The 13,879-nt window shown below is 39.0% G+C and overlaps 1 protein-coding gene across 9 annotated transcripts in view; it reads left to right on the top strand.

Moving 5' to 3' along the window:
- RBMS3 (RNA binding motif single stranded interacting protein 3) overlaps positions 1-13,879 on the top strand; it is a gene marked incomplete at its 3' end in the record, with an annotated part of 632,486 nt that overhangs the window by 190,179 nt on the left and 428,428 nt on the right. For all 9 annotated transcript variants that reach the window (XM_079795310.1, XM_079795314.1, XM_079795312.1 and 6 more), the window contains exon 3: positions 7,752-7,810. In XM_079795310.1, the coding sequence (XP_079651436.1) occupies positions 7,752-7,810 (59 nt within the window). The remainder of the gene's footprint in view (positions 1-7,751; positions 7,811-13,879) is intronic.

Below are 13,879 nucleotides of genomic sequence, written 5' to 3'. Positions count from 1 at the left end.
TACCACCCCAAGTCAATCTCCTCCCATCACCATTTATACCCCCTTTACCTTCTTTTCCTTCTTCCTACTCCCCTTCCCTCTGACAATCACCATACTGTTGTCTGTGTCCATGAGCCTTTCTTTTTTTTCCCTTTGCTTAAAGAGTTGATACGTGACACATGAATTTATAAAAGTCAATTATGAGCAATCAAAATCTAATAAGTGGTTAGTTATCCTAGATTGGCTACTGTTTTTACAGAGTACACTTGGAATTAAATAAAATGTTGCTTTGGATTTGGTCACTGTATTGGTACTCAGGATAGTTGCAGAATATGTAGATATGATGTGAAGCTGCATATTTTAACATTGAAAAGTGTCCTAGCAATTCTGTGTTAGGTGCTTCTGACACTGGCTACAGAAAGCACTACACGCCCAGATGGAAAGACTTATGATATAAAATGTGTTCGCTTCATTGATTTGTTTCCCCGAAGAAGTTGAGACCCCTAGGGAAGCTGACTGTGGCTAATGTTTGATCTCTTCTAGCTGGAGGAAATTGAAGCATAGGAAAGTGGATTGGATTTGTCTGAGAGTTTCTGGAGCCAGGGGCACCTGGGACCAGAGCTCCGATGTCTACTTCCAGGCATCGTTCAGTGGCTTGGTCACACATTTTCCTCTAATATCAGATTTTGCTTCCCACTCATGGGTGGCACCAAGAAAAACGTTATGAACACTTAAGGTCTTAATCCAAATCCTAGGAATTGGAAGACTAAATAAATAAGGTAATTTAAGTTTAGGAATACCTTTTGCCTCAGAAGTAATTTATTTCCTTCCGAGTATGTAAAAATGTATCTTTAATGAAGTAGTTTTTACTCTAGTCGATTAGTATACTTTAACAAAACATTGGGAAGAGAGATTTAACTTAATTCTTCACAAGGATATTATATCAGTGATTTTTGTGTCATTAAAAAAAGGTCTAGACTTTATTTACCTACCTCAGTTGTTGACTTTGCGGAACATGGAGAAAGCAACACCAGCGATGCAGAAAGTACCTGTTTGTCGAGAGAGAGTACAGACATGGACTGAAATCCATGGCCCATAAAATACCTCCTTTTGTTGTTTAAAGCACATTCTAGCTTGGTGAAATAATTGTTAATGCAGAATGTTATAACTAAGCAAAGGAATGAAATTTCTATACCTCCAGTCAGAGTAGAGGCTCCGTAAGGTACTCCGAGATGTGTGCCCTTCTTTTGTGATTCTAAACTATGGAAAGGATTGCCTAGAGTGTAATTAGGAATCAGGAAATCAATAAATATCATAATTTTGCCCAGCCGGCATGGCTCAGTGGTTGACCTATGAACCTATGAACCAAGAGGTCAAAGTTTGATTACCAGTAGGGCACATGCCTGACTTGCAGGCCAGATCCCCAGTATGGATGGAGTATGCAGGAGGCAGCCCATCAGTGATTCTAATCATATATGTTTCTATCTCTCTCTCTTCCTCTCCAAAACCAATAAACATATATTTTTAAAAATAGAAATTTATTTTTTGAGTGTGTGTGTGTGTGTGTGTGTGTGCGCGCACACACACACACACAATTTTTTAATTTTTAGTAGTATTGTAACATTTTCTGGGAAATAATTGTGCTTTTATTTAAGAAAAAAGTTGCTTGCTTAGGTATCTACAAATGCTTTCCACACAAAAGTATTTTATTTTATTTTTGGCTGTAAAAATGTTTAATCACTTTTAATTACACTACATGTAATGGAGAAGATATCTTTGTACTAATGATACAGTAGGAAAACATGCACACCACAGGTTAAAAGTCTCATTGTGAAATGTTATTCGTTATAAGATATAGTAATTTTTAATTTCCTCTTTAAAAGACAGGACTAAATTTTAATTAATAGAAGGTACTTAAAGAAAAAAAATCAGGAGTAGCTTTAGCAACCAATTAAGAAGGATTTTTGTCTTAAGAGTTTGTGTGTTTGATGTGAGATGGTTATAAATGTTCTATAATATTTTTTCTTTCCTAGTTTTCAGTTCTCCCATACTATACTAGTGGTGCTTTGTATGGGGAAAAATGTTTCAGCCTATATTCCCTTTCTTTCCCTTTTAGTTATCTATGGTAAGATACATATAGTTTTGCAAATGTTTACTTGCCTGAGTCCCCAAAATCTAGCAAACATTACACTAGCTAATGGATCTGATTATAGGTACCTTGAACCATTGTCAACTAAAGAGACTGTTCTAATAGGATATTATTTTACAGGTTATTTTCCTAAGAGAGAAACTCTTGGGATGAAATAAAGCTTAAAAATAGGATGTATGTGTTTTGGGGGATGATTAAGGAGTGGAGATAAGGAATTTTGGAGTGAGTGAGCTTATATGATTACTAGAGGCCCGGTGCATGAAATTCGTGCACTAGGGAGGGTGTCCCTCAGCCCAGCTTGCACCCTCTCTAATATGGGACCCCTCGGGGGATGTCCAACTGCAGGTTTAGGCCCGATTCCACAGGGATCGGGCCTAAACCTGCAGTTGGACATCCCTCTCACAATCCGGGACAACTGGCTCCTAACCACTCACCTACCTGCCTGATTGCCCCCTAACTGCTCCCTTGCTGGCCTGATTGCCCCCTAACTGCTCCTCTGCGGGCCTGATTGCCCCCAAATACCCTCCCCTGCTGGCCTGATCACCCCCAAGGCTTTTATTAGTATAGATATGACCCTGCACAGAAAATTTTACTAACCCTGCTTGACGATTGAATCATTAGGACCAGACACCAAGATTTCCTTTCTTTGAATAGTGGAGGGAATACTTATCTTGTCTTTAAGTTGCCTGGAAATTAAAATGAGATAATGACTTAGAAAAGTATAAAAGCACCATATAAAGACAACTGTCTTTTTACTGAAGTGGCAAAATGAAAAACACTTTTTATTCTCACCTTCCTTCCTTTACAGCGTTTATTTAAACTTTGAAATTTATAAAAATTTCACTCCAATTTTCATTTCTTTACATTCAACATTATTTTGTATTGGTTTCAGGTTTTATATTAGTTACAGAATAGTGGTTAGACAATCATATACTTTACAAAGTGTTCCCCGATATTTCTAGTACCCACCTGGCATCATACCATCATTACAACACTATTGACTATATTCCCTATTTAAGTGACAATGGGTTTACAGGTTCCTTTCAGCCTTGCTTTTGTGTTGCTCGTCCTTCCTTTTCTTTCTCACTTCTTCCCTCATTTTCTTTATATAGTATCTCAATTGGCCATCAAAGCTCAGTGAAGGAACTGGGACACGCTTAATCCATTTTACAGACCAGGAAACTGAGGCCAATTCCAGTTGGCTGTGGAACTTGACTCAGCACACAGGAAGCCCTCAGAGCCATGCTCTTTGCGCTTCCTAAGGGGCAGCCGCCCAGCAAACAGAACAAACCTTCCAGTCAGGCTTCCGAGCCTCTTTCTCAAGCACCTCTTCATTGCGGATGCTCCACATTCTTTCCTCTCCCCCCATTCTTTACTGCCCCCCCTTCTCCAAAGCAGGTGGAAGGCTTCCCACTCACTGCCTAGGCATGCTCTGCCATGGGGCAGGGTGTAGCGAGCTTACTTTTGGGTCAAGTCAGGAGCAGGAGTCACTGCCTCTGAAGTGTGAAGGCCGCCTGAGCGTGGCCGGTTAGCACTGGGAGCTTCTCTGAATCACATCAGTCAGTCCAGTACCCTGCAGTGCAGCACCCCTCCACTGAGGTGGTACCACCCCTCAACCCCCGCCTCAGGGGTGAGGGTCCTTGCCCCTCTGCCAGGAGTCCTTCCATGCCCCTTGATCCCTGGCTGGGCCCACCCACGTCTTGGGGGCACTGCAGAACCTCTGTCTCTCTGCAGATGAGGCAGATCCCTGCCCTAGGTCTCCACAAAGCTATGAATCTGTGGCCAGAGGCCTGGTCTGGGTCTCAGCAACCACATGCCTGCAATGTTCCCAGGGACCCCGGGAGCAGCTGGGTGAGTCCCGCCTCACCTCCCTGGGGTGCCGATCTCCCCAGGGACACCCGGGAGCGGCTGGATGGGCCCGGCCACGCCCCCCGGGTTGCCGATCTCCCCAGGGACCCCTGGGAGCGGTCACGCCCCCTGGTTGCCAATCTCCCCAGGGACACCCGGGAGCGGCTGGATAGGCCTGGCCACGCCCCCCCAGGTTGCTGATCTCCCCAGGGACCCCGGGGGGCGGCTGGGTGGCCCGGCCATGCCCCTCATTTTGCTGATCTCCCCAGGGACCCCCGGGAGAGGCTGGGCGGGGCGGCCACGCCCCCCAGGTTGACGATCTCCCCAGGGACCCCCGAGAGCGGCTGGGCAGCCAGGCCTCACCTCCCCGGGGCCGCGATCTTCCCGGAACTAAGAGGACTGGGCACCGCCATCTTGATCTTCTCAAGGCCGGATAGGCCACCCGGAGTCCCGCCCCCAGCCTCCCGCCGGCCCAATCGTGGGCGTAGCGGAGGTGTGGTCAATTTGCATGTTTCTCTATTATAAGGTAGGATACCATGAGGGAATTGACATTTCAGTAGTCTTAAACCAACCCCCAAAATCTTTGAACCTATAGGCATTTGTGCAATTAAATATGGTGAAAACCTAGTTAATGAAGTAACTAACATTTAAAATAACAATATATACTGTAAATGGAAATTATCCTTTTAGCAAATAACTTGACCTGCCAAATATTTTGGGGAAGATTTTTGGTAGTCCAAGTAGTAATGTTTTATTTTAATTAATTTATTTTTTTTCTTTATTGATTAAGGTATTATATATGTGTTCGTATCCTTCCATTGTCCCCCCCTTCTCATGTCCTCACCCCCCTGTTGTCTGTGTCCATTGGTTAGGCTTATATGCATGCATACAAGTCCTTTGGTTGATCTCTTTCCCTTACCCGCATCCTCCCCTACCTTCCCTCTGAGGTTTGATGATCTGATTGGTGCTTCTCTGTCTCTGGATCTGTTTTTGTTCATCAGTGTTTGTTGTTCATTATATTCCATAAATGAGTGAGATCATGTGATATCTATTTTTTCTATAACTGGCTTATTTCGCTTAGCATAATGTTCTCTAGTTCCATCCATGCTGTTGCTTCTTTTTTACCACAGCGTAGTATTCCATTGTGTAGATGTACCAAAGTTTTTTAATCCACTCATCTGCTGATGGGCACTTAGGCTGTTTCCAAATCTTAGCTATGGTAAATTGTGCTGCTATGAACTTAGGGGTGCATATATCCTTTCTGATTGGTATTTCTAGTTTATTGGGATATATTCCTAGAAGTGGGATCACTGGGTCAAGTGGGAGTTTCATTTTTAGTTTTTTGAGGAAACTCCATACTGTTCTCCACAGTGGCTGCACCAGTCTGCATTCCCACCCACAGTGCACGAGGGTTCCTTTTTCTCTGCATCCTCACCAGCACTTGTCATTTGTTGATTTGTTGATGATAGCCATTCTGACAGGTGTGAGATGGTACCTCATTGTCGTTTTGATTTGCATCTTTCAGATGATTAGTGACTTTGAGCATGTTTTCATATGTCTCTTGGCCTTCCTTATGTCCTCTTTTGAAAAGTATCTATTTAGGTCCGTTGCCCATTTTTTGATTGGGTTGTTTATATTCCTTTTATTAAGTTGTATAAGTTTCCTGTAAATGTTGGAGATTAAACCCTTATTGGTGATAACATTGGCAAATATGTTCTCCTATGCAGTGGGCTTTCTTGTTGTTTTGTTGATGGTTTCTTTTGCTGTACAGAAGCTTTTTATTTTGATGTAGTCCCATTTGTTTATTTTCTCTTTAGTTTCCATTGCCCTAGGAGCTGTATTGGTGAAGATATTGCTTTGGCATTGTCTGAGATTTTGCTGCCTGTGGATTCCTCTATTATTTTTATGGTTTCCCGGCATATTTCACAGACCTAGAACAAACTCTCCAAAAATTCATCTGGAATAAAAAAGACCCCAAATAGCTGTAGCAATCCTGAGAAAAAAGAACAAAGTAGGCAGGAACTCAATACCAGATATCAATCTGTATTACAAAGCCACTGTTCTCAAAACTGCCTGGTACTGACACAAGAACAGACATATAGATCAATGGAATAGAATAGAGAACCCAGAAATTGACCCAAACCACTATACTCAATTATTATTTGACAAAGGAGGTAAGAACATACAATGGAGTCAAGACAGTCTCTTCAATAAATGGTGTTGGGAAAATTGGACAGATACATGCAAAAAATGAAACTAGACCACCAACTTACACCATACACAAAAACAAACTCAAAATGGATAAAGGACTTAAACAAGTAGTAATGTTTTAAACTGCCATTTGGGACAGTAGTTTTACCTCCATTCACATCTTACCCATCTTAGAGAATTTCAAAGACTGGACATTTTATATAGCAGATGACAGGAAGAAAGTCATTGCAAGAAGAGGTAATACTTAGCACTTATTCTATGCCAGCCACTGTTATCAGCACTTTTGGTAACCCCATTTAATGCTCACAATAACCCTGTGAGGTAAAGACCATTGTCATCATGTTATACATTTAAGTAGATGCATATAAATTTAAATAAATAATCTAAATCGATATTTTAAAATAGATTCATATTATCATAGATGATGAAATGATGCAAAGAACACATAAGGTTTAACCAACCAAATATACTGGGGCTTAATTGAGATTCAAGCCATGGTAGATTGTTGTCACAGTATATTATTTTAACTCAACACTATTTTGCCTTGGTTTCCCAAATAAATAAAGATTCATTGAACTAGAAGATTTGATATTTGTATCTTCTCTATTTTAGAGGCAGCATGATGTAGTAATTAAGCACTGCACCCAATTTGCGTGATAGCTTCTCCGTGTTATTATGTTGAGTCAGAATCATCCTTCGTGGAATCCTAAAGATGAACAGGGTTTTAGGAAATCACCTTCTTTATTCCCATCAGTTATACCCCATGGAACAGCTCAAAGAGATTGAATTTTATTCTTCATGTAACCCATATTTTTAAAACAAAGCCTAAAGCAGGTCATCTGCAAGAGATGATTAAATAATGAATATGTGGTAGACACTTTGTTGTAGCTGAAGTACCATTGGATAATTTACTTATTTATAACAAGCATTTATTTAACTTCTATTCGCTTTGGTGGCAGGCATTGAGAATACAAAGCTCAGTCTTTATCCTTAATTAACTTACAACATAATATATTTTCAGTAGTAAAATAAGAAACTAAAAAATAAATTTATGTTTATTTACCCTATGAGCACTGATAGGCAATCTCAACTTGTCAACTCAACACTCTCCCAAATCCTGAAAGGTGATCATTACAATTCTCATTTTTAGAGATAAAAAGACTGGCCTGGGGGAGTTGTGTTTAACTGCTCAGGGTTGCAACACTAGGTGAGCACCAAAGCTGGATGCAAGCCCTGTTCACCCTGGCACTAGGTCTGTGCTTTTCCAAGCATCCATGGAGTGCGATTTACTTTGATTACAATCACAGGCAATCCCCTCTCAGCCACCTATGACAGCCCGACAGGTTTATTTTTGAAGGCTCCACCCAGTGATTATGTAGGGAAGCACATTCTCCAGTTATACGGAAGAACTGGTGAAAAGAGATCAACCAGGTGTGAAATGGGAGTTCTGAGCTTTTTCCTTGGTTTATTCCTGCTTCCATTGTGTGTACACCCATGCTCATTAGTGTTTTTAAGTATCTTCTTTGGGCTACGATAACTTTTTTTTTCTCTCTCTCTCCTTCAGGTATGGAAAAATTGTATCGACAAAGGCAATTCTTGACAAGAACACAAATCAGTGCAAAGGTATGTGTGAGGGCATCTGTACCTTTCGTTCTGGACTATGCTGTTAAACTGAGAGCCCCGCCCAGGTGGAGGTCCAAGCACCTGCTGCACAGGGTCATGATGTACAGTATATGGCAAACCTCTCTAACATTGCCGAGGCTTTGATGAGTTGTATTTCTAGTACCATTGCTCATTAATTTTTTTCATTAACAAACAAAATGAAACTCACAAATTAGAACAAGTACCAAATTGCTTTCAGCATAAAACTAAATTACCTCTTAACAACTTTGGGTTGTCTGGTATGAATGATATCATCAGTGATGCAAATTGATTTCCTATATAAAAATGAGGAACTCGGGGGAAAACTTTCCCATGCAAAACATGTTTTAATTTATCTGTTCTTAAAGGCTTTAGCAACATTGGTTGACTAGGACTGAATTCACTGATGTGTCCACTGTGTCTAAGCTTCAGCTGTACGTACCCCATGGGATCTCAGAGTTGGTATCTTATTAAGGATTTTTCTTTTTTCTTTTTGGAGGGGGGAAATATTGTTGAAGTTATTTGGCTATGTCTATGGCTCATGTTTCTTCCTGTCTTGGAATGCAATACTCTTAAGGGTTGCATTATATTATTTATGAAATCTATATAGTCTCTCTTTCATGACTCAGTTCTTACTGGAAAATTGGAATGCTTCCTGTAACATGTTATTTGTTGTTCCTCTAAACCAGTCACTTTTATGATACTGACATTGACAAGTAGGGTAGAGCCAAGATCATTCTAAACCCTGTCCCTGTTTCACATATAAGGATAATGTGCAAAACTTTTAGGAATGAATACTCATACACTGCAGATCACACACTTCATGTCTCATAAACTTACAAAAGCACTAGGTATTCAGGTACTGCAAGAAAAATAAATAATAAGACATGGTTGCTGTCTCCCAATAGCTCAATTTCTAGTTGAAAAAGCAACCATCAAGAAAACCAAGAAACTAATACTAATCAAATTATTAGGATTAGTATATCAACTTAATATTTGTGATAGTGTAACAGGTATCTACAAGAGGGGTATCTGCAAATTATTGTTTATAGAGAATATGGAGACTCCTTTGGGGAGAATTAAGTTTATGAAGGCAAAGTACAATGATAAGCTTGAGAAAGGTTGATGTTTAGGAGAAAGAATTTCAAAATATAACTGATCAGACCCACATATCTGGAAGGAAGGAAGGAAGGAAGGAAGGAAGGAAGGAAGGAAGGAAGGAAGGAAGGAAGGAAGGAAGGAAGGAAAGGAAGGAAGGAAAGGAAAGGAAAGAGGGAGTAAGAGAGGAAGGGAGGGAGCCACCTAGGGAAATCATTTAATAGCAAAAGATGACTTTAAGGGAGGGCAGAAGGTTGTTAGACCTTTTGCCTTGAGGGTAGTGTGAAGACGTGAAATGATCATGTGGTCATTACACACAAAGGGGAGCCTCCAATTGCCTTTTCTGGCTTCAGCATTTGGAGCCTGTGGATAGCAGTAGTGACTCTGAATCATGACCTTCATTAAGCAAGTTGCTGAGGTTGGGAGGAAGTATGACATCACTGAGGAGTTGAAGGAACTGATAGGACAAGGCATTGAAACAACCATTTAAACAATTATTGAAATAATCAATGATTGAAGCAGGAGTAATATTGGAAAACGTGACCGATCCCGAAGGTGTTTGTGGAGAAATAGGAAGAATGATACCAGAGGTTTATAGACCATGGTGAAAAAGAAGATTCATTGGTTATAAAATTTTATGTTGTGAGATTATAAATTAGAGATTTTAGATAGGAGGGAAACCGTATGGAATTAGGAGCAAGGTGGGGGGCTTTCATTTATAGTTCCAGGGGGAGAAGGGATATTAAGAAAAACAAACAAACAAAAAACACTTGAGAGAGCTACAAAGGAATAATGTCCTCAGGGCATTAGGTAAAATAGAAATTAAAGCAATTTTCAATGATAGGTTATATTCTTTCAGGTAGCAAACATGATGACATGTAGGCCATCCAAAGCTGATTTCTGTGAAACTGGTTCATCCTTTCTGCTTAGTATCATGATACATTGGTAGAGACTTTACAAACGTCAGTATGGAGAGAACAATAAAGGAGATATTATTGATACTTGTAATTCCACTGAGAATGTTGTCCCAAGTACTTTAGTCAAACATATTGTTTTAAATGTGTATATATGCAGACTCTTAGCCCTCTTTTATTCTCTACACTAGAGGCCCGATGCACGAAATTCGTGCAAGGGTAAGCCTTCACAGCCCCAGCTGCCCGGCCCTCATGGACCCGGCTGCCTCTCAGCCCCGCAGTCCGACCCTCTGCCCGCACCTGCCTTGGCCTGGCGCTGCCTGCATCTGCCCCCACACACCCCTGGCTCTCCGGTTCCACGGAGCCCCCCATTGATCACCCCGCAGAGTGTGGCCTGGGCCTCCCTCTGTGGGGCAATCATAGGGTGATGCCTGGGCACCCGACCAATTGCATCACACCCGCCTCCGCTGGCCTCACACCAGTGGGTGTCATAGCGTGGCCATCAGGACAGTTGTTCCATTGTTCAGCTGTTCGGTCGATTTGCATATTACACTTTTATTATTATAGATTGGGGCAAATATAGGAAACCTCCCGAATTCTAGCTTATGGAGCACCTATAACTGTTATATAGCCTTGTGATGATAGTCAAGAGGATTAAAACATGTCCACTATGAAAATTATCGCAAGTTAAATAGCTATAGAAGAATGTAAAATAATGTCTACAATAAATATGGAGCTATGTAAATATTTGAGAGTCATTATTGCTCTTATTTGAGAGACATATGGCTATGTCTGTGGTGGAGCCAGACTGTCTGGTTAGAACATCACCTCTCCACCTTGTAACTGTGTGATCTGTGCTCAATTACTCAACTTCATTAGGTGCCTCAGTTTCTTCATCTAAAAAATTATATTATGTCTGAGTAATATCGATGCAGATAAATAATAATCTAGATAAATAATATTAATGAGTAAATGAGTTAAAACATGGATGATGCTCAATAATACTTTGGTTGTCTGTCCTATAAAATACTGGCAATATTAAGCAAAACAAGAATGTTTATTGAGGTGGTGGGATTATGGATGATAGATTATGATAAACTTAAATTTCTCCAAATCTGTTATGTTGCCAATTAAGGGGAAAAACAATAGCAAAATAGTTCTTTGTCTTTGTAAAATAATATCATATGAAACTAGCAATGAATTAGGAGAGGATTTTACCTTTGCTTCTTTAATAGGCAAAAGTTGAGTTCGTCTTAACCTTTGCTTTCTTTAGGAAAGAATGAAAAGGGTGTGTGGGGTGGCTTTTTCAAAAAAAATCGCGGAGAGCATTGAGCCTGTAATTAGAGAACACAAATTGGATTTGGACTTTTCCTAGACACTTGCTTCTAAATCATTTGCAACTTTGCCTCCAGACTAAGACCATGCAATCAAAACCAAATATTATGAAAACCGGATTTATTAATTTTGCTTCTAAAGAAATGGTATGAATTCAATTTTTCACAGGCTGTTGAACATGTGGCATATTATATGCAAGTTAGTGTTTAGAGGGATGAGAAAGTGTATGTACTAGTCTCCTTAGAGATGAAAAGAAAAGGCATCAAAATTAACCGTGCTGTATTAACCCCAACTCTAGACTCTTAGTCTACCTTAGCATCTAAAAGAAAGGATTTTGTTCTGTCTGTATCCCACCCCACATATTATTTCTAATTTAGCATATTAAATATTTTAGAAGGTTCTATTGTTATTATTGTTGTTGTTGTTATATGTTAACTTTGAGAAGGCTTTGTAATAAATGAAAAAATATACTTATAATATGTTTGGGAGTTATGTGACTGCATATTTTTCCTCAAAAGTGTTATATAGTTATGTACAGGGTGAGGCAAAAGTAGGTTTATAGTGGTGAATACATGAAACACAGAGTTTATTCTTGTATTATTTATTAATTATTATATTATTTTCCATATGAACAACTATAAACCTACTTTGCCCCACCCCTGTATTTACTCAATAATTGTTTGTGATCACTTTTAATATACATATTAGGCAAAAGTAAAACTATCCACAAATGTTTAATAAAATAGGTAGCCTTGCAGTTTTAAACATATATTTAAATTTACTGCATTTAATACTATAACCTACCTGTCTAACTCTTTCACAATAATTATTTTTATTGGAAGAAATTTAAATATTTTTTATGAAGTTTAGTGTAGCTTAAATAATATGGTAGAGCCCAGCCGGTGTGACTCAATGGTTGAGCGTTGACCTATGAACCAGGAGGTCATGGTTCGTTCGATTCTTGGTCAGGGAACATATCCAGGTTGTGGGCTCGATCCCCAGTGTGGGGTGTGCAGGAGGCGGCTGATCAGTGATTCTCTCTCATCATTGATGTTTCTATCTCTCTCTACCTCTCCCTTCCTCTCTCTCTAAAAATTAATAAGAACATTTAAAAATTAATAATATGGTAGAAATACATTGCTTTTGCCCATAATCTGAATATTACTTTTAACTAATCCATGTCTTATAGATTAATAGAAATCCTTATGTCCAGATATTCTCCTATCTTTCAATTCCTTATTTTTAACATCAGACTTATATTAATATACATAAAATGCTCTCCTCATATCTCTCCTGGGCTATGTCAAGTATTTCTTCCAAAATTCACCTTCTCAAGAAGCCCTCAGAAGACTCTTCCTATCCTATCTGAAAAGTTTACAACACCTCCTCCTTTGAGTACCATCTGGAAGCAAAGATCCTATGCTACCTTACCTCTCATACCATTGTGATTAGTTTGAGTCCTTCATCAAGATTATAAATTACTCAGAATACAGAGGGCAAACCTACTGGCAAGGTATGGAGGAAGCAGGATGGAAGCTTTTTCTTTCTGGGATCCTTTGATGCGCATCTGTGGAAAGAACAGACATGGCTAGGTATATGTCTTCTAGGCCTGTGAACACCAGGGCTACCAAAGATGTACACATACGTGTTTCCCAGAGTCATTCTTGAAAAGTAAGCATTTATACCTAAGAGTATTTATTATCAATGTAGAATTATTCTTTTTACTGGTTTGAAGTTATCTATTTTTTACTGATCCATGATTTCACAAATATATCGGAAATGATATATTGTACTACATCTTTTAAATAATATGCAAAATATAATAATGTGAAATAGAAAATATAATATGGGGATGTTCTGTTTATTACAATTTATGTAAACTTGCAAAAACATAATATCTTTTCAAATATAGGATTTGAAAAAATATGGATTTAAAAAAAAATCCCACTTAGTTCTTCAAGGATTTTCCAATGAAAGTCTATACCAAGAAAATTTCCAAAAAACAATCTAAGTTTTCTTGGAAAAATTACAAAACATCTCTAAACATCGCTTTTCTCAACTGTCAAATGAGGTCATCTATACCTGATTTTAAAAGTATTTTTCAAAATTACATAGAGCCATGTTTGTAATGTGTCTGGCACATACATCAGGTGATTTTTTCTATGACTGTGGACCTAGATTTCTTCTCATAGGAGCCATACTGTCTGGAGCTCGTTCATATCTTTTATAATTTAATGCAGTCCTGAGTACATATTACGTATTCAAGGAATGAGTATTTTATGAATTGACGTGTGTTTGTTGACACTAGTTTTGTTAATAATGAAAAGTTAAAGAACATTTCTTTCACACATTTTGGTATTGGCTATATGAGAGCCCTCACGATTTTTTCAAGGCCCATAAACCCGATGTCTTTGAGTAAAAGCACATTCTGTCACAGTAGCAGGTGGTGGAATTCATTGTAATTGAGTTGGATAGGTTCTGAAAACCAAATGCGTCTTACTTCACCCTTTGTTGTACTGTTTACTGTGTTGTTTTATAAGTTCAAAAGTAAAAAGAAAACAACAAAAAATCTGAAGAATTTTTGCTTCCTTAGTGTTGGAAACCACAGGAAAAGCATGAATTGTCATTTAATTTGGTGGCTGCCATTGTTCTTGTTGACTTGTTGGTTATTCATTTTGCTAATAAAATAGTGATTTTTTTCTTT

Source organism: Cnephaeus nilssonii, assembly GCF_951640355.1.
Source record: "Cnephaeus nilssonii genome assembly, chromosome: 17".
Taxonomy (NCBI): domain Eukaryota; kingdom Metazoa; phylum Chordata; class Mammalia; order Chiroptera; family Vespertilionidae; genus Cnephaeus; species Cnephaeus nilssonii.
The sequence above is the reverse complement of the archived record's forward strand: the minus strand, read 5'-3'. Positions and strand labels throughout refer to the sequence as shown.